Source organism: Blennius ocellaris (assembly GCF_963422515.1).
Source record: "Blennius ocellaris genome assembly, chromosome: 17".
NCBI lineage: Eukaryota > Metazoa > Chordata > Actinopteri > Blenniiformes > Blenniidae > Blennius > Blennius ocellaris.
The window spans coordinates 10,143,030-10,166,003 of record NC_137666.1 but is presented as its reverse complement, the minus strand read 5'-3'; the positions used below and the strand labels follow the sequence as shown (position 1 = coordinate 10,166,003).

The window sequence follows — 22,974 nt, the reverse complement described above, 5'->3', positions numbered from 1 at the left end:
ACAGAGGGAGACTCTCGCTTTGTGCTTCGCAGACTGCTGCGGGGCCGGCAGCATAAAGACGGTCTACAAAAAGCATGGGGGGGGGAAACCTCTCTCAGGACCGAGATAAAGTGACGTTTGAATGAACTCAGGATGGATGCTTTTTTGATGTTGCTGAAGAGGAATGGGTAAATCACAATTTTAAAGGGATCATCAAGGTAAGCATGATTTTCACTGCGTGTTCTGATAGCGTCCGCTCTGAGAATAGCTCAGATATTATGAAGTTGATTATTCACGACAGTGTGTAATGTTGATATTTAACTAATGAACGTACACTCTGCCACAGGTGAAATTCTCAGAAGGACAACTTGGTCCTACCCCATCACTTCATGGACTCTCCACAGTAGATCAATGGTCACTTAGGCTGTTGCACTGAGCATTTGTGTAAAGTGTCCTTGGGCAAGACACTCAACCTCCGTCTGCAAATAATTGGCGCGTGCCAACCTCGTGGCGGCTGGTGTGTGAGTAAGTGGGATCGCGAGATTAGTTAATTTAATATTCAACTTTTCTCAAATGATCAGACTCTATTTCACGGTTAAGTGGTCAGCGCTCTCTCTTCTCACAAGTCTGAGGCCTTTTCTTTGTGCATTTTGCACATGTTCTCCCTGTGCGTTAGTTTTTTTGTGGGGGGTTTTTTCCAACGAACTTTCCTCGCACAGCCACAAAACTTTGCCAATGTGTGTGTGTGTGTGTGTGTGTGTGTGTGTACCCATATTCAGCTAGGATCGCTGCCAGACGACCCCTGCGGCTCCCAGTGGAATATGTTGGGTTTTTCTCAGTAAAAAAGTGCCGTGAAATGACTGTGTTGTATTTGGTGCAATATGCATATAATTGAACCGAATTGTATAGGAAATGGACGGAAATGGGGAAAAAAATTAGCAACTCCGGCAGCAATCATACAAAAAAAAAAAAAAAATACATAAATACAATTTCCTCAAAATTAATCAAGTAAAAACGCTTACAGGAAAACTATCTAGTGTGAAAAAGAGCTGAGACACGGGCATTTAGGACAAATTGGAAATGAGTCTCGCTCATTAAAATGGAGATGTGGTGACATATGGGATGATTGCTTGTCCCCCAGGAAATGGTGGACCCCCTGTCAGACTGCAGCCCCCTCATCAGTGCCGCGTCCAGCGGTCGGCTCCGTCTGGTCCGCCTCCTGGTGGAAGGGGGGGCGCAGGTGAACGGCTGCAACCCCAGGGGAGAGACGGCTCTGCTGGCCGTCTGCAAGGCCCCGAGAGGGGAGCCTGCCGGGCCCGACACTGTTAAACTCCTCACATACCTGCTCAGGAACAAGGTCAGCCTGCAGGGAGGAGCTTTTCTCACTCAGGACGCCTGCGCTTAAATGTAATCTTCTGCCTCCAAGTCGGCCTGCAGGTTCAAGTCTTTATTGATTTAGGAGCGATTCTAATGCATAAACTCTGTACCTGCTCGGACGGAGGGAAACTTTTTAATGCATAGTAAACGCATGATGTATGATGTACGCATTCCTGAACATTGCCTGTTAATTCAAATATCTTCAATCAAGATCCAGAAAAATAAATGAATAAATAAATAGATCGTCTCAGAAACTCTGGAATGAACAGAAGTTGGTTTGGCTCAAAACCGGAAAACCTTTTCTGCCAACGTGACGCAGTGTTTTGTGACATTTAGGCAGATCCTGATGCACAAGATGGGTCTGGCCGCACGGCTCTGATGTACGCCTGTATGGAGCGAGCTGGAGCTCCGGTGGCCTCCACCCTCCTGTCGGCAGGCGCTGACCCCAGCATGGAGGACCACTCGGGGGCCTCAGCTTTGGTCTATGCCGTCAATGCTCAGGACCGACCCACACTAAAGGTCAGTTTGATCCCTGGGGTGGGGGGTGGGGGGGCTTTTGTGGGGATTTTTAATCCAGGTTTCTCTTTTAATCATCACAATCCTAAAACATTTAAGATAAATGATAAACTTGTGGTGGACTGGCGACCTGACCTGTCCAACAACTCATAACACTGAATGGGTGAATTTATGCATGCGTTAAGGTTTTATGTTCTAAAATCTCATCAAGGACCATTTGAATGTACAGTCCAATGCGGTTGTGTACTAAAAAGTGTATCTTAGCCTAAAATAGAAAGAAGATGTAAAGAGCCATATGACAGAAAAGTTTAATTCTAGCAATTGAATGTGCTTATAATAATAATAATAATAATAATAATAATAATAATAATAATAATAATAATAATAATAATAATAATAATAATAATAATAATAATAATAATAATAACTTTTTCATCTCAGCAATTTTAACAGAATCTCATCATTCTGGAAATTACTTATTCTGAGTCCTGAAAATCCCCCATATTTAATGACCTCCTCACAATCTCTCTTGTCCCTCAGGTGTTGATGGACGCCTGTCGAGCCAGGGGCCGGGACATCATCATCATCGCCACAGAGGTGGGTGTGAACGGGGGCCCGGTGACCAGGCGTTACCTGAACGTTCCCCCGACCCCGGACACCTCGCCGGTGTCCTGCATGTCCCCGTCTGACATCGTGCTGAAGACAGACGCACCAAACTCAGCCGAAGGAGAAAATATCTTCAACTTCAGAGGAACAAGTGAGTGACGCTGGTTATCTGACAGGAAGTCTGAGAGGGGGAAAAAAAGACACATTTGACAGATATTTTTATAATTTATTAATGAGTCACTGTAGTAATTAGTCTTCACTTCAGCTCTTTTGACTTGTATTTTTGTGAATAATTACTTTCACACAAAAAAGTAACTTGTCAATGACAAAACTGGCTCTTGTGTTCTATTTTAACCTCTTACTCAAATAGACCTGTTTTAATACAGTGTGCATATTATTCCTGTAGCATTATACTGACACATTAGATGAATAGTCAGCAGTTTGCAGTCTGACTGATATGATCATTTAGCTCAACTGGACTCGACTGGATGGAAGCTGTTTTCATGTACAAGTAATGATCCGACAAAGAACCTTAGTAAACTCCAGCGAGGCTTTACGGTTTAAAAAGCCGCTCTTACCGATATTAAAAGGAAAGCTGCCTGAACTTGAGCAGTGAGGACAGATTGCTTTGCCTTGCAGCTTGATTCGCAGCGTAGTTTCACAAGAAAGAACAACGTCGACAGCGAGTGCAACGACGGGCTTTCACTGTTGAGCTCTCACGTCTTTTGGCGCGACATGCAGCCACACGCTCACTGCGCGGGGCTTTCGTCACAACACCACCTTTTCGGTGGTTTTGGAAATGATTTAATGTGTGTCATCAGTTTTTGAACGCTTGTTAAAGCCCATTGAATTTAGAGCCAATGACGGCTTCCGAAGTTTAAAAACACAAGTTGTCTTAGAAGTGGCTCCGGCTCCCACGGCGCCACACCTTTACCTGGCTATGTCTTTGATATGTAGGATCTGTTTGTTAAAAAAAGGAGAGGCATGAAAATAAAAAGCAACAATCTCACTTTACATTCAGCTTTTTACGCTTACATTTGTGACCTTCCACTAAAAAAAAAAAAACCCAACAAATCTGTAATTGTCATTTTGTCATTGTCACCGACTTACAACCATTAAAGATTTCCTTCCGAGATTTTAATTGAGCCTATCTTTCATTTACGTGAGGCTGCAGGGTTGTTGTGCTGAGCTGGATGACATTGAGACACGTTTCTAATCTCTGAGCGTATGCAAGCCAGCTTTTTGTGACAGTGAGCACACAGTGAATTCCACCACTTCAGCACGCAGACCTGCTCACAACAGTTTGTGTATGCAAGACAGAGTGTCTCCTCCAACACAAAACAGCGCAGACAAGTCTAGACAGATGAGAATAAAATGCCTGCTGGTTGAAATCGTTAGCTGCAGACTCATTCCTGAGGAGGGAAAATGAAAATGTGTTTTCCAGGGTGAGGCGACGCTCACTCTTAATGGCCGCCCGCACTGAAGGAAGCTGCATCCGTGCACATGGTTGGACTCTTTAATGCCCTGAAAACGACGGAAGTGTTAGGGGACCGGTTGTTTGAAAGAACAAAAGTAGGGAAATGATGACGAGCCGAACATCTGGTGACACCAAGTGAATACATTTTGAAGATGAATACTCATATTTAATAACACTAGTAGAGGATCATGGTGCCACTTTGACTCAGACTAAAATATAGTGGGAGTGTTTTTTCTTTTCAACCATTAAATTTGTGTGATTTTTTTTTACACATAAGCTTTCTCATCCGTGTCAGGCAAACAAGGGAGTGCCAACACCAGCAGCAGCAGCAGCAGCAGCAGCAGACACCCCAGCAGTGAGCTGAGTCCGTCCAGCCAATGTGGCACTTCGCCTCCCAGGCAGAGGGTTTCATCCGAACCTTGGCTCGCCATTCGCAACCTGGCCCGTCTGAACAGAGCTTACAAGGAGGGCATGAGGGAGAGGAGCCTGCGGGAGGCGGGAAGCGGAGAGGATTTGGAGCGAGGGGGCGAAGAGGACGTGGAGGGAGAGGATGAAGACGAGCGGGCCCGTACTTATAAGGAGGGGAGATACGGCTGCGCTCAAAGCGGGGATAATGGACGTGCAGGGGAGAATTACAACAGCCGCAGGGAGGATTTCTCCCTGAGGGTGTCTCAGTCCGTCCTCTCGCTCAACGAGATCCTCTCCTCTCGTGCAAAGTGGGGTAGCACGGCTCTGACGGGGTTCCTGACCCCGGACAGAAAGCTCCGCGCCCGCCTGTCGCCCCACTCCCACATTCCCTCTGTCACGGTGGTGCCTCCTCCGCTCCACCTCCCTCCACTGGGAAACCAATCAGACCCCCACCTTCAGGCTCCAGCCAAAGTGTCCCTCTCCAAGAGCAGAAGCATGGTCTTGTTGCCCAAGCCGCCCGGCTCCTCCCCTCCGCCGTCTTCCCGCAGAGCATCACCGAGACCGGCGTTGTCACTCCCCCCGCTGCCCCTCGCCTCCTCTCTCAGCTCCTTGATCGCGCCTCCTGCCTCCTCTCACGACGGGAGAAGCAGGTCAGTGCGTCGTCACTCAGTGCAAGTCGAAATGAGCGGTGGAGCCCAAGTTAACCACCGAGACGTCCGAGGATTTTAAAGTAGACTTTTTTGTTTGTTTTTAACCGATGAAAATTCAAGCAGCCACATTGGAACCAAGCCTGTTTTTCTAACTTGCTTTACGTTTGTTTGCATTCACTGACATCCTAAAGAATTAGGGGTTATGTGGCTTTTCTTTTTACTCACAAATGAACTTTTTTTTACAAACTTTTTTTCAAATTTTCTTTTGACGTCCAAATAAAATATAAATAAAATAAACAATTTATCTTCAGTTTCTGTGATCACAAGATTTTGGACAAGTAATTGTACAGAAATAACTGCATAGTGACACTTTACATTTAACAGATAGGATTTCATGAACTAAAAAAAGAAAAAAGAAAAGATTAAATGATATTTTGTCAAGTTTTTGAGTTGCTGACATTTTCCTTTGTGATTGAATTCAAACTTTTTTTTTTCACAATAGAATAACATTGAAAACTAAAAAGTCTCTTAAATAAACCACTTCCTTCCCCTTCTGACAAAAAGTGCGTGTTCATGGCAAAAGGAGTGAATTCATTTTATTTGTTTTTAATATGTATCTACAACAAGGGGGACACAGGCAAAAAACGACTGACAACTTGATGAAAATTAAAACAAACAAACAAAAAATACATTAATTATCAATGCAGATTTCCCACCTTTTTTCCAATAAGCAACATTTTTTTGTCTAAAGAAACTTTACAATATAAAGAAACATACGAAGGAACCTCTTATTTTACTACACGAGACATTTAGGATCTGAATCTACCCTAACATGAGATACAAAGCAACTCCCCAAGGACAGACTTGCCTCATATTCAATACTGCTTTGTCATCAAGAGGAAAAAATGAGGAACTGAACAGGAAAAATCTTTACTCCCACCCCCCCAGAAAGTCCTCTCATAACCCTCCCTAACCCTGAATGTTACAGTATTATACATCAGCACAATAGAAATACAGAAATGATCAACGTTGTGACGGCTTTACTTACAGGACAGAAAGATAAGAGAGAAGTCGGACTGCATTTTATACAACAGTATTTCAGAGTACAGGGGAGGAAACGCCTGTTCCTGTACTCTCTCTACTCTCTTGTCTTCTCAGCAACAAATCTGTCCACGCTTCTTTTTTTTTTTTGTCCTTTCTTTTTTTTTTCACTTTCCCAAACATTTCTCCTGCACCTTTCTTTTTTTTTTCTTTTTTTTTTAAATACATTAAAAAAATCCTTCATAGTAAAGTATGTACTCTGGTCCCTGGTGCGTTGGATTGAGAGCCCCTGTCCTGCTTTTCTATTTCAAGTTGGGTCAAGAGGGTAGAAGCTGAAATGCAATGTGTCACCACGGACACCAGGGGGAGGGTGGGGGGATAGGAGGGGGCAGGTTTTATTTATTATTTTTCTTCTTTCACTCTGTTCGTGCAAAGTTCCTATTAAGAATTGCAAGAAATAATAAGAAAATCCCCTTCCTGGGGAAAAAGTTTTTTTTTTTTAAAGCCTCCTCAATCGGAGTTTCCAAGAACAGAGACAAACGAAGGAGAGTCCATCGTGTTTGATTGTAATCTGACTTTTCAGGGAAATGTGTGTGTGTGTGACAGTGAGTTCTCTCAGGGTTGTTCACCCACACTCGACTACAGCTTCCTCTCTTGTCCCGACGCAAAAAAAAAAAAAAAAAAAAAAAGCTCCGATGCACGTTAAAGCTCCACGTCTGTCTGTGACGAGGTGAAGTAGCACAATAGTCTATAGCAGCTCCAGTTTCCTGTTTCTCGCCATCCATATTATTATTTCTGAGTTAGAAGACACACCATCTCTGAACAAATACACAGTTGCCCCCGAATCAGCACGTTTCTGATCCACTGTTTGGTTGTGATTTGAAATATCAAAACATGTCAATGATATCAAAATGCATTTTACAGTATTTACAAATAAATTGAACCCAAAAGATGGAAAGTTGTACAAAAAAAAACAAAAAACTCAGAGAGTAGGGCCGCGGTGTGTGACGGAGTGTGAGTTGATGCGGGCCTGCTTGGAGAGGTAAGAGAAGAAGAAGAAAAAAGAAAAAAGAAAGGGCGGACGGGACCGAGGGGCCTTATTCAAGGTGAGTGAAAGAGGGAGGGAGACCTGCGACTTCTCCAACGTAAACGCGCCAGAAGTCCAGTCAGCAGATAGCCGGAAGTCCTTTTCACCACAAGCTCAGAGGAAACAAAAGATTCCCGCCTGGCTTCAATGACCGGGGCGCACGGGGGCGAGACGGAGTTAAAAAAAACACAAGACGTACATCACAGTGTGTTGGAAAGCTGTCGGTGAAACGAAATGCTTCGCTACAGATCAGCGGACGTACGCACACGATGGGAGTGACAGGAGTGGTCGTGGGGGAGCGACAGTGGAAGCAGCATGAGCGGGGTCTCAAAGAGGGTCGACGCCCGATAACTTCAGCACCTTCAGGGGCTGTGTGTGTGTTTGTGTGTGTGTGTGAGAGAGACGCTGCTGGGTGGGTCTGCATATTTACACAGTTGCTACTAGTTCTGCAGTTGACAAATAACCAGGGATAACACTTTAAAAAAAAAAACAATGAGACAAATTAAAAGTACATAAATAAATAGAGCTGTGCATTTTACTGCAGGGAACCTGCTAAAAAGCAGGAGACATCACTTCTTTTACTCGTCAAATTTTGCAATTTAGATTTTTTTTGTTTTGGTTTTAATGTTGATAAATCTCCAAAATGAGTGTTTAAAAAAAAAAAAACAACAACAAAAAAAAGAAGAAAAAAAACCCAGGACCAATCAGTACCGTGATGGATAAAAAAATCTCACCTGCAGGGGGCAGTGTGCTCCACGTGTTACACAGCAAATGATTTCTGATTCTGTGTGCACATATGCTGTCTTCATCATAATAATGTGCCCTTAAAAAAAAAACCCAACAGAAATTAGAACCTAATCTTAAAATGATCATACCAATATCATTAATAACAATAATACAATAATAAAAATAGCAATGATACAATACATACACAAAAGAAAAAAAAATGGAGAAAAATAAAAACATGTTCACTGATCATCACAACACCTCTGTTACAAATGTACACACAAAGAGAACAATGTGGGAGGGCAAAAGGGGGTCCTTTTTTTTTTTCTTTTTTCTCCTTCCTTTTTTTTTTTGACCCTCCAGTGAATCGGTCAGGAACAGCAGCAACAAAAATTGATGAGTTTAAGAATTAGAAAAAAAAAAAAAAAATCCAAAGTTGTGGTGGTTGAGAAGCTTCCAGGCAGCTGCTAAGAGACCAGACATGGCGTCCTGGAGGGGAGGGCTGTGTGATTCAGTCCACGCTCTCCCTCCGTTGTCGCCGTGTGGCGCGGCGCCGTGCCGTGCTGCGCGGCTCCGTCCCCTCCGCTCATTGTCTAGACCCTGACAGGAAACCCGGGAGGCCGGGGCCGGAGTCAGAGAGGAGGCCTTTCCTGTGGCTCTGTGACTGCTTCCGCGCTAATTTGCACGCTCCGGGAGGGCCCGTCTTAAGTAGAGTCCCAGCATGCTCCAGGGCCGTCCCAGAAGTCTGCGTGGTCGCAGAGTGGGAAGAGGAAAAGTCGAGGGGGGGGGGCGGCAGGGCGGGGTTTGGTTATGGATCGAGGGATAGGTGGGATTGCAAATGGTATGCATGTGTGTGTGTGTGTGTGTGTGTGTGTGTGTGTGTGTGTGTGTGTGTGTGTGTGTGTGTGACAGTGTGTGAGGGGGGAGGTGGTCCAATCCGAGGTGAAGTAAGGATTGAGTTGTAGAACAAAAAACAAAAACAAAAACAAAAAAAATCAGGTGCAGGGTTACAAAATTAGGGAGGGGGGAGGAGAAAAAAAAGAAAACAAAAAATACAAAAAAAAGGAAAAAAATAAAATAAAATCACACACTCATCGTCATGTTGGGTGAATACTGAAAAGAGAGAGAGAGGGGGGAAAAAGGGGGGGGCAGGAGGGCACAGATGAGTGGATATGTCACTGACAACATTTAAACACCAGAGGGCGCTCAAAGCCCGTCGTGCAGAGCTTTGGGAGGGAGCGCAGACAACACTCCCAAGCAGAAGAGCAGGGTATCCAACCCTTCATTTATCGTAGGGGCTCCAAACTTATCCGTCAAAGACAAACCGCCTCTTCAAATGTACAGCACACAGCAGACAAGTGTCTGATTGGCTTATTTTTCCACCAGATATTTTGCAGGTTAACGATGACCTTCCAGCCAATGCGTGTTATTCAGGCAGACCCCCTGCTCTGCTACTGGCCAGAAGTCCAGCCTGCGCACCCTGCGGCTCTCCAGGTCCAGGTTTATGCCCCAATTTAACACAAATACAAGGAGCAGTAACCCCCCCGGACGTAACACAGACCTCAACAGTCACATGATTTAAATTAAGTCAGTGATTAAGATATATATAGATAAAAAAATAAATAAATAATTTAGTTAGATTTACAAAATGACTTACGCCCATCGACTGAGAACACGTCACTGATACAGGGAGTAGAATGAGTTTCTAAGTGATTAGTGAGCGGCTACAATGCAAGCAGAACCAAAGCTATTAGTCCAATATGAAAAAAACATCCACTGCAAGCTAAGTTTTTAAAATTCTCTTTTGGATGACTAAAATGGAATTCCTAAGATCAAAGTGGGATATTATTTTTAAAAAAAGAATATACTGTGTACTTTTTTGAGTATAAAGACTTCAAATTGGAGGTTGAGGGTTGAAAATCAGGAAGGTTTTGGTCGGGTCTCCTTGTGTTGCTCTGATCTGCGTCTTAAACTCATCTGCAATCGGCTTTGATGAAGTTGTTGCTTCATAACTTGACACTGTAATAAAATATTTCTTTCTGTTGCACGAGAGAGAGCTTCGACATGCTGAACATGTTATTATTAACTGTGGGTGCTTGTTAATCACTGGTTCATCAAGTCTCTCCTCACTTCTAACCATATTTTAATTAGCTCTCCTTTATCTATATGGGTCTCTTTATACTGTTTTAACAGATCCTCTTGATTTCCCCAGCTAGATTCTGTGTATTTCTGCACTTTATTAAGATTGAATCGAATACATTTGAAGCTGTTGAGACCTTTACTTCAAACTACTTTTAAACTATTGTACATGATATAAGAGCCTCGTTACTGCTGGAGAACAAGATGCAGTGTAGAAAGTAGCTGAGCAGCAATGCCGCTGCCGTTACGCTGACGTCCTCCCATTATTTTTAGACCAACGGTCAATATTCTGGGATCAGTGTTCAGAAACCTGGCAGAACCTCTGCTTGCATTTTTTCCACTGGTTTATGTCAGGGTGTGAAGGATAACTTGTTAAGGGGCTGTGAGATGTCAACCACTCACTCTACTTACACTTTCGCTTTGGAATGGGTTCAAGAAGTTTCCGCCCATTTCGCCGTCGTCTCTCGGCGTCCCCGGGGGGTTGTTCATGCCCCCCATGTTATTAGGAGAGCTCTGAAGGAGGAAGAAAAAAAAACGCACCATGTAAGAAAACACAAATTCAAAGTATAACAAACAGTTTTTTTAGTTTTTTTTTTAGAGAATGTCATGTTTCCTCACCTTTGGCAACCCGTCCATATCCCCAGACCCTGAATGAAGATTCCATTTGTTTAGTTAACGTCACACGAAAACGATATTTGCACACACAGGAGGCATTTCTTTCGCCGCGCCCCGTTTAAACTCACCTAGTGATCCATTCATGTGGTGCGGCTCCATGGCTCCCATCGCCCCCATCGGCCCGTCAGGCCCAGGTCCCATCGGGAACTGGTGACGAGACGCAGAGAAAAATGTTCTCAAGGACTGCAGTGTTATCCTCCTTTTTTTTTTTTTGATCTCGCTAATATAAATGTGATCGTTTTAGCTTGACGTGAATCTGAAATTATTTCCTGGTTGATTTACAGTCGATGCTTATTGAGCTGATGGCGGCAGCCTTATGCTTCTCTAATGACGTACTTATAAGAAAAAGTTGATCTGCATCACAATTCGGGGGGAGGTATGTGTCATCTTATTCATTACAACAATGACGATGACTATTTTAAGCAATGATCAATCTGTAATGTCTGAAACTGGCGCGTTGAGGGTCCGGGTTTAAGTTCTAATGCAGTGTTTTGAGAGAAGTCGAATCCATGGCGACTCACGTTGGGTCTGTTGCCCCCCGGTCCGATCGGGTTCATCATCGTATAAATGTTTTCACTGGAGTTAGTCGAATCTGAAGGAGCAAACAAAACACAAACATGAGTCTTAGGATCTCAAAGAGATGACGCAAAAAAACCTATGAGTCAGACAGATGATTTTCTCAAGCTGTGGTTTAATAAAGAAAACACCGAAGTAGACACGGAGAATGAGAAACTGACAGAGCTTGGTTGGTGAGTGGGGGGGGGGTGACAAACTCATGCTTGTTTTAGAGAGGAAGAATGTGACAGACTGTGAGACACGAGCGTTAGTGCTGGGGACATAGTTAGGTGACGCACCACCTGGGCTGGGCATGATGGGAGTTCCCGGTGGACCTCCTCCGCCCGGAGGACCCTGAGGACGAATCAAGAGGAGATGTTTTTTGATACCGCACGCAGGCGACAAATGAAATGAATAGACGTGCCGACGTTGAGCGCGGCATCTCGACGGGCAGGTTTTTAACTCACCACATAGTTTCCTGGAGATGAGGAGGAGTAGGCTATCTGCAGCGGGAACACACAAACAAACAAAAAGAGAATTCGAGGGTCAGAAGAAACAGAGCGAGGTGGAAAAAAACGCAGTGAAATATGAAACCTCTGGTAAAACTGTAAATATGCATCCATGTAAATGTCTATATTTCCATTTATACTGGGATGGCACAAACACATTGCAAATACATTACTGCAACTGAGTAGTATTTAGAGGTACTTGGACTTTAATACGTGTTTTTAAGGAGGACATGTTACACACACGTACAGTATAAACATTACACAACATAATATACTGTTTTTTTGCTGTCAAGTTTGTGAAAATATTCACAATATTCTCTTATTTCAATATATTTTTGTGCAGTATGGAGCTGCTGTGATGACGTTATTTCCCCCGGTCTTATCTTAATGTACAACATGTAATCAACTCAGAAAAAAATACAAGTTACTACTGACTGGAATTCATATTAAACCTTTGGATTTCCAATATTTTGTGCAAAATAAGTTTATTTTTCTTCGAGAACATGAGTATCTCACAACAATGAAACAAATGGATTTGGCGAGAACTATTACTATGAATATTTTAAAACAACAGGACTTTTACGTGTCATAGCTAAATTCTGTGAATCCAATAGTAGTTTCAACTGACTGCCAATTTCCACTCCCTCCCTCCACATATATGTATTAATGGAGGGTGTGAATAATGTAAACGGTCCAGGTCGTATAGTTTGATCAAATGTACTTCTTGACATTTCACATTTACTTAATTCTGACGATAACCATCACTCATTCACTCCTCTCTTCTCAACTGCACCACTTGAGCAGCTCTGACATTTGAGTTTCCCGTTCTGGGATCAATATCATTTATCTTATCTTGTCTTTAGCGAAGCTGCGGGATATTGTGTTTGTCTGCAGTCGCAGTCAGACAGGTGTAGTTAAGAAAGGACCGAGAAAAATAGTTTGTTGAAATAATCCAAAAAGAGCCTGTTCTGTTAAACAGTCAAATCACTGACTGGAACTTTGTAATTCCCTTTAGAGAAACAAGAAAAACCTACTGCAATGATTCCCTATTTAAACGATTCTATTCTATTCCAGCACAACACGCTAAAGCTCTTCTTTCTCTATTAAGTTACTATTTATTGCATGAATAAATGAATGGTTACTATTTATTGCTTGTGTAATAAATATATTTCTGGTGTGAGTCTTCGCGATGCAGTGTTCAGAGTGTGTACGCCGCGCAGAGGCCTCGTGACTCACAGAGTTAGCGTTAGGTCCTGGCCAAGGCCCTCTCCCTCCGGGACCCCTGAGGGACAAAAAGAATCCAGCATGTGAGCAACGCAAGAACGAAATGTAAAAGGAGAGATGAAGGTGACCAAGTGGTGTGAATATAAGGCTTAACCAAAAAGGGAAAAATGTATATAAATCTCCCTTCAGACGATAAAGTCGTCACATTTGAACAACGGGGTGTGTGAACTTATAGGTAAACCAGCATCACTGGCATTGACAGAACAAGGTGTGTCTCCATTTACTCAATTATGATTTTTAACCTACAAAACTCATCTATTTTCTCTTTGAAAGCATGTACTACAATGAATTATGAAAGCTCATAAGAAAAGTTCAATGTCTTTTTTTTTCCAATAACGAACAAACCAGTACAGAAAAGAGTCAAGAAGAGGTGTCACCATCGGCTAATACCGTAAAACTACCTGTAAGCTTCTGCTGGGACGGTTAATGCGACAGGAAAAAGCAGCTCTGGGGACTTACATGTTCATTCCTGGCATTGGACCGCCCATGGAGTTGGGAGGAGGTCTCATCCCGCCATAATTCTGACGAGACAAGTCGTAAAAAATATACCACTGTCAAACATGACAAGCAAATTTACTGGTTCTTAAAAAAGACAACAGTTTGTCCGGATTTCGTTGGTCTGCAGATGATTCAGTGTTCCGTGTTGCTCTTCCCCGCGATAAATCGATGAGTATGACACATACATCACTCGGCTGGCAGGGGCTGACATCCTCAGATAAGCAACAGACACAACAATCCCGCGTCGTGTGAGAGTAATAAATGAACCCAATCTCGAGAAAAAGTTACTATCTACTCGCATCCGAGACATAAAACAAATGTACGGACATTAATATGAGGACATGTTCACAAATATTAAAGGTGTGAGGGACAATCTCGGTATATTTGCTCGACGCCCAGTTATTATAGTCATTTGAGGTCACTGTGTTCCTGATTTGTCGTACCTGTGGGCCCATGGCCATTCCTCGAGGAGGGTTCATTCTCATTGGTCCGCCCATGTTAGGATGTCCTGCAAGAGCAGGAAATCCAGAGTCACACTCCGACCACGACACGCGACTCACAATAAATCCACATATGTCTTATGTCCTAAAGTCAGGAATTAAGACGGGCCACAGACAAATGCTTCATCCTAATCTTATTAGCTGTAACCCCTCTGGCTCCTGAGGATATAATCTGATGCTAAAATCAGACCCAGACCCCCTTCCTGAGCCAGACACACCCTCACGTATTCAGTCTGTGGCCAGAGAAACTGAAAAATCTGAGCTGGATATGTGCAAAAAAGAAAAGAAAAACAAAACAACAAAAAAAGGCAAAAATGGTGAAACAACTAAAACTCTTGGCCAAGACGTCATTCATAAATTGCAGGCAGAGTCAAAATCACAAAAAAAAAAAAGTCTTTCAAATCAACACTTTCATAGCTGCGAATTACGACTGAAGCACACGCATTGATGTGATTATTGTGGAGCGAGGTGTGTGCTGAAGCGGGCAAAGTCACGTGTGGACATTAAAGAAGCCCGACAGTGTTTCTCGTCGAGTGGTGTCCATGGTAACAGATGACCGTCTCTCGACAGGGTCAGTAGTTGCTGTGATTTACAGCAGATGTTAAAAACGTGCAGTCGTACTGGTACATGTGATACCGTTCACAGCTCACGAGTTTATCAGGAAGTCAATTGTTGATATTTCGTGGAGAGGGCACCACTTGCCGAAAGGCCTTTTAAAATGTGGCTCGGGAAACTTGCAAAGATCTAAAAGTCACATCGAATAGAATCAAATGGAGCAATATTGCAATACTCTGTAAGAACAGTGCATATTATTATTATTATTATTATATTATGCAAAATTCCACACAGCTTCCAAAGGGCTTACCTTGCGGTCTTGTCGGGTCCAAACTGTTTGGCAGGAGAGGCTGAGATCCTGGGATTCCTCCAGGAGGCTGAAAGGGAAGCAGATGTGGAGAAACCTTGAAGACTCTTGGCAAAGTGCATCAGATCACTGACTTTATAAAGTGTTGGAGAACGAGACGAGGCCCCCCCTTGAACCCAACAAACTCTCATATTAGACAGGATACATCTCACATCAAGTAGTCGTTTGGACTTTCTCATGAAGCCCCATCCCTTGAAAGCCGTTAAATACATTGAAGTTGTGTAAAATAAGTCCGGTACCTGATTTGGCATTCGGAGTGAGGGGCGTGGTCCACCTGGATACCGCGGTGACATGAAGGGCTGCACAGCGAAATGAAGAAAAGAAAAGAAAAGGAAAAGGACACAGAGGGGAAAAAAAACAACACATTTCTATTATTAATAAATCCAAAAGCACCAAAACATGAGCAGCGCTGAGGACACATAGATGGACACACTGTGATTGGAAAATGGGGAATGAGGCTGAAAAAATTGCAAATTTATCAACATGTTGGCTGGAGAGAAAAAAAAAACAAACAACCAACAACAACAATAATGAAGAAACACCTGCATAAGAGTGTTTTAGGGTTTTTAACAATACCTTCTTATAAAAACAATAAGCACTCAAAAGCATGGATTTGTGTGTGTGTGTGTGGGTGCGTGTGCGTGTGCGCGTGTGTGTAGGCAGCGCTCACACAGCTCCCTGCACAGCCGGCCTGCTCTCACTGTGGTGTAAGCTGATTCGGCCTGTGGTCTGCCTGGCGTAGTTAGAGACACCTCAGGCCAACAACACCGTTCAAGACCGTAGCGGAAGCATGTCCACACTCTCTCGTGCACAAGACGGAAACCAGAAACCGCAAGAATGAAGAGCCGAAGCTGCTGCAGTTTAATGGGCAACGGCTAGCTTTACCTCCGCTGTGGCATCTGCAGCTACTGTTCTGGAAAAGTGCTGAAGTCCACCGTTACGGGGGGGGGGGGGGTTTAAAAGGTCCGACGCATATAAATATGCTTAATTAAAGTCGGCAGCTGGACGAAGCCGCGTCCTCTATGTGTGGAGATTGTAAATGCAGCGGCGTACCCATGTGTTCTGTACGTAGATGTGACGTGTTCATAGCGCCTGTCCTCTGTTTTATTTATAAGGTGCTAGAACAAGTATGCTGGGGGGGGGGGGAAGGGAGAGGTGTGTGTATGTGTGTGTGCACGTGCATGTGTGTGCGTGTGTGTGTGTGTCAAGAGTGGAGGAGAAGATAAGTGTGCAACCCCCCACAAGCTGCTCCGGGGGAGGGGCAAGGAGTGAATTATTCATCCCACACAGGGACAGCCGATTCGAGGCCTTGAAGAGGAATCGGGCCCCGCTGCCTCTGGATGCTCGGCTTTCATAAAGAGGAGCGGGCAACTGGAGGGGCTGATATCTGTCGGGAGGTAGCCAGAACCAAACTGGAGCTCACAAATGCTCAAGGGTAGGAGAAGACGGAGAAGGAGAAAGTGTGCGAGTCGTGAATGGAGAAAGAAAGGCTCGCGTGGGGGTAAGGGGGAAGGGGGGGAATTAGAGGGGAATGAGAGAGAAAGGGGTGGGTGTTTGAGTCTTTGCATCTTACCTGGCCATGGGGTCCCATCATTGGGTTGCTGGGGTTGTGTGGGGGGGGCTGTGCGTGGGGGGACTGCTGAGAGCCGGGTGGTGCCTTTAAGAAAGAAGAGCGATGTCAGAGAGGGGAGGGGGCAAAATGTGGGTTTACACCTGGAGGAATTACCCAATCAAAGCTATTATAGAGCAGAAGACGATGGGGGGTGGGGAGGGGTGAGGTCAGTGGGGAGTGTTTAATTTGTGGGGGGGTGGGGGGGGGGGGGGGGGGGGGGGGGAGCAGGACATTTTGTGGGAAAGAAACAGCGTTAAAAGTCTTTGTGGGCGGCGTTCGCCGTGTGTGAGTCTGAGCAAGCTGGAAGTATTCGGTGTCGGGACACCAGCCATGCTTCAGGAAGGTCTGAACATGTGTGGCGAGACCACAGGAGGTGATCCTCGGGACCCTCTGAGTAAGAGGCGCAGGGCTCCCTCTGAACCACATGGGGGCAGTATTGCCAAAGGTTTTCTGCAGCGGGCCTGGCGGCGGCGGCAGGACGGGCATGAGTAGCAACTTCAAACCAGAGAGATGATCCTGGCAAAAAATAGTGAAGGCTGGAAGTGTCCCCCCCCCCCCCTGTTCTTATTGTAAACTTCATCAAAAGTGTGCACAAAGTGTGAAAACTCATCCCCTTTTACTCCCACGACATAATTGCTGACAGTTCACCCCAAGACAAGAGGTTAATGACCTCTGATGAATAAGTATTTGTCCTCCATTGCTGTCAGTGACTTCAAAAGCTTCACTTTTCTTTCTTTTCCAGCAGCCTTAAGAACACAAACGCTGGATGGTCTACAAATAGAATTTCCTGTGCGTCCCTCCAAAGCGTCCGCGCACACAAGACAACACACATTGATTACCCGAGCGGGTCTGGGGGAGCATATGTACTCACAGTCAGGCTTACGGGCTACTGAAAGCACCGGTTTGGTTCTCGCAAAACAAAACAAAACAAAAAACTCTACTGATATTTGTCCCAGAAAGCCTCTGTGTTGTGGAGGTGAAGCCCGAGCCGGTATGAACATCTAAATATTGAGAAAAGACTCGAATCAGTATGGAAACACGACGTCAGTGAGGACGGTAATCAAATTTCAGCACATCCTTGGAAATGTGGTTTGGTATCCGAGTGTAAAAAATGAAGTCAGGAACTTAACCAATGAGTGGATCAATAGAAAGTGAATAAAATGCTGCAAGAAGCTATATTCGCTCATTGCGTGTGACAGGTTGAGCGGCCAGTTTTCTGGTAGTTAGTGGGCCACACGTTTAGAAAATCCATCCCAGTAAAGGATTGAAGGGGCAGGGGCTGATCCCCAGCTGACATTGAGGGTAAATAAGGGTACACCCTGGACAATTTCACCAGTTCATTACAAGGTTAACCCAACACCCCCCCCCATGCTCGCCTACTGACAATTTGCAGTCGCAAATTAAGTAGTTGAGTATCTCCAGCACGGGTGCAAACATATGCAGTCTGTCAGGGATGACGCTGCAAAGTGTGGACACAAACTGCGAGTTGTGATTAGCGTGTTGAGGACAGTGGACAACGTGTGATTAAAAGACGACTGCAGGAGGATGCTGCAGTGACACCGTTTTGTTCAGAAAATTACATTTGAATCAAGTCCAAACTGTGAGGATGGGTTGATGAGAACATAACTCGCTAAAGGCTGCAGAAATCCGGTGTTCGGAGAAGTGGCCAGGCTGTTTGATTATTTGTTCGGCATCAGTGACTATAGTTAACAAGGTATCTGTATTGTCCGGCGTTGTTTTGGGTTTGTTTTTAAATATTTGTTTTTAACAAGCGTTACTACCTCCATTTGGTTGTTTGCACAGCTTGCGATGACAATAAAGGTATCGAATTGAACACGCTTGGATTGAATTGCTATGGCTATTCATTGTTGGTTTTTTTTTAACATTTGAATAAATGTGAATTTTTTTTCAAGATATACAAAAAGAAAGCAAGTTATCATGGTAGCATTTTACTGGTTTACAGCAATGGGCTCTCGAAATTGGGAGCAAACCTCCCACAGACACAAGGAGAACATGCAAACTCCACACAGAAACTTCATTTTGAAGCTGTTTTACAAGAGTTTTAGCAAAGTTTATCGTCGAACTGTTTGTCTGTATTGACAGGGACTGAACTGTCACCTGCATTCTCTTTATACCACTTGTAAAACTGTGTTGAAGCTAAATCAGTTAAATGGGTATTGTGTGATAAAGAATAGATTAAATATGCTACTTCACCCACAAAATGGGGTCACTAGCTCACTATCTAAAAAACTTAATTAAAACAAAAAAATAAATATTTTTCAATGATTAAATAACGATTCCTGGTTTTTTTTTTCTTTTTCTCTCTTTTAAATAAAAATGTCTATCCTCTTCTGCTTGTTCCAGTGGTATGGACAACAAACCAAATATCTCTGAACTGACCGGACAGACCAAACAAGACATTTGACCTTGTGCAAAGAATCTGTCAGTGTGAGCATTTGCCACTCTTATCTGACATTTTATAAACAACACAAGCCATTAATTAAAACAAAAGCGCTATCGCTAATGAAACACATCTGTGCTGGAGCAGCTCTAATCTCGTTTCACTCAAGGCTTTGATCAGACAGACTTTATTCTGCACTTAACATTTGAACATGTGGCGTCTTTTGTCGCGTGAAAAAAGAAGAAAAAAAAAAGGCATTTGTTAAAATAAATAAAGACGTAACTAAATAATAAACACACCCATGAAACAAACAGGAAAAAAAAAAAAGGTGTCAGGGCTGACATTCATGACAGTGCTGGTATCAAAAAAAAAAAGCATTTCAAACGACACGCGGCCTTAAACGACGAAGCAGCGTTAAGCAGCCGTGGCGTTCTGTTACAATAACATCCCTTGAACACAACATACACACAAATACACAAGCCCTTGCCCAATCTCACTCCCCCACCAATGTTAAAAATAGCACTTCCATGCGTCTCTCGTCACCCTCTCTACCCCCACCCTTCCCCTTGCTTATTCACAGCCGTACTCTCACTCGTCTCCCCCTTCACCACCACCACCGCCACCACCACCATCGTCATCCTCATCATCCTCGCTCTCAGCCTGCAAACAATGAGGTGGTAGGTAGCCACAGAAACAAACACCGGGCCACTATCCGGGTGCCACTGATCTCTCACATTTCTCCCTTTCCCTCCTCTTCCTCCGCTCACCCGCCTTCCTCGCTCGCTCTCTTATTGTGTCACTCGCTTTTTTTTTTTGCTCCCTCTCTTCTCCCACCACCTTATCGTGCCTCCTGCCAAATGCCAGTGCTGTCCATCACACCGCTGCGTGTTGTGAGAGTCTGTGTGTGTGTGTGTGTTGTTGTTGTTGTTGTTGTTTGTGAGCGTGCACATGCATACTTGTATGTGTTTTCGTATGAATCTGTGTGTGCGAGTGTGTGTGCGCCTCATTCTCTTCACTCTTCAGACAGCCATCTCCCACACTAAAACCTTTCCCTTCACAGAGCCGGGACAGGTCAGAGACAGACTGAGATGGAGATGGATGAGCGGAGGGAGGATGAATGCAGCATGGCTGAATCACAAATCGGTTGAACAGCAGCCCAGTGCGAGCAGAGCCACAGATGAATGAACAGTGTGAGCTTCTGGTGGGTGTAAATATCAGGAGTGGAATAAAGTGTGTTTAGAAAAAAACGTGGGGGGGGGGGGGGGGAATAAGTGGGAGATTTAGAAACTAGTCACCTGATTAAACTCCATAATGGATTTTTATTGAAGGACTTAATTAGTAGAATTGTTCAAACATAGTATTGACAACTAGCAAACTTCAAAGTCTGACAATATTACATTAGTGAATATTGGTTTTGTAATATTTCGTAGGGTTTTTTTTTTTTTTTTTTTTACATTTGAAAATAAAGAATGTCATAATATTATTTCATGACACTGCTTAACTATGCAGGAACATCTCAAAAAGCTGTAGTTTATTGAAAAGTCGGATATCGGTTATTTCTACACTCATACACATTAACTAAAGGTTTCATGCTTTTATTAGAATTATGGTTTCCACTTAAAAACTGGAAAAATGTTTTACTTATAAGCTAAATGATAAATGATCGTATTCAAATCTTTTGAGATGTCAATGTACATGTATATATTTGTTTTCTAAAATATTTAAAAACAAACAAACTGGCAATCATCGACATTAACTACTCTCATTCGCTGCAGAAACTTACATCATAGTCCTGTTTGCAAACACAAAATGATGCTAAAAGGAAGCGACAGCCTGAGCAAGTATGTATTCACGACACTTACGTGCCATTATGCCAAGAAATGGCACAAAGTCAAGTTAAAATCAAATTTGTTTTTGGTGGAACTTTTCACTAATGTCTAAAACTGAATAAAGAGTTGGCTTTGTTTTGTTTTTTTTAGATTTGAGGAGTCAAAGATTGGAAAGTGAGAGGCAGAGATAAGATCAAATGTGGGTTTAGAGGTGATGGCGACACTGATAGAGAAGGAAGGTTCATACCTGAAAGAAGCCCGGGGGCATGGGACCCCCTGGCATGGCGTCATTGGGGGGCATGTTGCCCATCACTGGGCTGGGCGCTGCCGCTGCGCTCTGCAACGCACAAAAAAAACAACAATTAACTGTGATAGTTTATGGGTGAACGTTAGTGTGTCACTGCTTCACAAGCAAGATACATTTAGAGGATGCACTGACCAGCAAATTACTACAGGGGGCAGTATCTGCACCAGAAATCACAGCAAACTCCCACCCACCCCACCTTCCGCCCCCATTTAAAGTTTAAATTGTTAATTTAAAGTATTTTCTCTCACAACCTTTAAAGCGTCCCCACATCCCTGCAGTTCAGGCACAGGAGAGGAGAAGGGCATTAACCACCTCTTCTCGGCCTGCACACGAGGGCAGGAGTGGAGGAGAATAGCTCAGGGAGAATACCTCTGAAAATATTATTCAAAACGCTCCAGAAGACAAATACTGTCGAACACAAAGTTGTGAGGAAAACTGTATGCAGCAGTCCAACGCAGAACCACAGTCTCCATGACAAAACACAAATTTGATATTATTTGCAGTGGTTAAAGACGGCGGTTCTTCAGTTTGATTCGCGTCTGGTAAGAAGAGCAACATCAGTATAATTTATTTAAAAAAAAAAAAAAAAAAAGATCACCTCGCCTGGACTTTGACTCTTACCGTGAGTCATGGCCGGCTCTTGAGGTGATGCAGGACAAATGCACATTAGAGCTGACAGTTTGTTTACGAAAGCGGCACAATTTATGCAGTCAGAATATCAAATGTGCATTGGGGGGAGGGGGGACATTTGACAATCTTTTGGGTTTTTTTTTTCTTCAAACTTTATATTAATCCTAAAGCTGTAGTACTTCTACAGATGGCATAAAGTTAAAAAAGCTATCTCATGTAAAATATGTGTATATCACACGACAACGAAAAGATGTTTCAATACTTTTTTATTCAAAATTTTTATATTCTCATTTAATTTACTAATCATATGAAAATATGCATTGTGAAAAAAAAAAAAAAACCTAAAAAAAAACAGGTGAACTGCCTTTTGGTAAAGGGACTTCACTGACTGTATACAGCGCTTTTCAACTGTGTAAGAAGTCTCAAAGCGCTTTACATTGTTTATCACATTCACCCATTCACACGCACATTCATGCGCCAATGGAGGCTGCTGCCATGCGAGGCGCTGTCAATCTACTTGGAGCAATTGGCTGTTCAGTGTCTTGCTCAAGAGCACTGGAGCAAGACAATGTAGTTTACATTATGCGACTTTCCTTTCAGAGAATCGTAAATGTACTGCTTGAAGAGATTATTTTACCAGAATATACTAAAAGTAACAAGTCGTCGGCAAACAGGCTGAGCGTATGTTCTTAATGAAGAAATATTACGCATATTTTCAAAATACCAAAGATAAGAAGCCCTGGTCCTAATGTAATTTTCAATTGATGTTTCTTTCTTTCTTCTCATAAGTCGTTTGCAACCAATATTATCACTTTGGCTTGTCAACACATAAAATGAGCAACGGCAGACATGTTGAAAAGCAACAATCATCCGGAAGAGGCGGACCTGATAAGGGCAGCGGCTTCACTAATGCTAATCATATTACCATATTAACACCAGCACTGTGTCCCACCCCCTTCACGCCAGTCAAACATGATGGGAGGGGGGGGGGGGGGGGGAGTTGAGAATAGAAAAGGGGGGGAAAACGATTCAGCCCGGGAGTTAAATATGATATAACTGTAGTCTTGTCAACACACATAGACGGAGATGCATGTTCAGAGTGCTTACATAAGCTCGCCGGAACAAACACACACATGCACGCAACCACATGAATCCACACGCACACACACACACACACACACACGCGCGCACACGAAGAGTTGCATCACAGCCTCATAAAGTGCAGCCCGTTACAGAACGGCAGACT

General features: G+C 43.6%; 2 protein-coding genes across 7 annotated transcripts in view; one reads left to right on the top strand and one right to left on the bottom strand.

Annotated features, from left to right (window-relative positions):
• Positions 1–1,123: 1,123 nt before the first annotated feature.
• LOC308142276 (ankyrin repeat domain-containing protein 34B) lies at positions 1,124–5,092 on the top strand (the record flags this gene model as incomplete). Its single annotated transcript, XM_080512624.1, has 4 exons — positions 1,124–1,336; positions 1,693–1,875; positions 2,413–2,629; positions 4,251–5,092. The coding sequence occupies 4 exons, from the start codon at positions 1,124–1,126 to the stop codon at positions 5,090–5,092; spliced, it is 1,455 nt and encodes a 484-aa protein (XP_080368750.1).
• Positions 5,093–8,453: 3,361 nt separating this feature from the next.
• The window catches only part of LOC308142726 (single-stranded DNA-binding protein 3), a gene marked incomplete at its 3' end in the record, with an annotated part of 39,842 nt that continues 25,321 nt past the window's right edge, over positions 8,454–22,974 (bottom strand). Inside the window, exons 5-18 of one of the 6 annotated variants that reach the window (XM_080513256.1) lie at positions 21,039–21,128; positions 16,523–16,606; positions 15,189–15,248; positions 14,893–14,959; positions 13,971–14,035; positions 13,489–13,550; positions 12,982–13,027; positions 11,704–11,739; positions 11,536–11,590; positions 11,203–11,273; positions 10,750–10,828; positions 10,625–10,653; positions 10,418–10,519; positions 8,454–8,612 (exon numbers count right to left, since the gene is read on the bottom strand). In XM_080513256.1, coding sequence (XP_080369382.1) covers positions 8,454–8,612; positions 10,418–10,519; positions 10,625–10,653; positions 10,750–10,828; positions 11,203–11,273; positions 11,536–11,590; positions 11,704–11,739; positions 12,982–13,027; positions 13,489–13,550; positions 13,971–14,035; positions 14,893–14,959; positions 15,189–15,248; positions 16,523–16,606; positions 21,039–21,128 — 1,005 coding nt within the window. Of the gene's footprint in view, positions 8,981–10,417; positions 10,520–10,624; positions 10,654–10,749; positions 10,829–11,202; positions 11,274–11,535; positions 11,591–11,703; positions 11,740–12,981; positions 13,028–13,488; positions 13,551–13,970; positions 14,036–14,892; positions 14,960–15,188; positions 15,249–16,522; positions 16,607–21,038; positions 21,129–22,974 lie in introns of all 6 variants that reach the window. The other 5 variants (XM_080513257.1, XM_080513258.1, XM_080513259.1 and 2 more) reach the window with 5 other exon arrangements.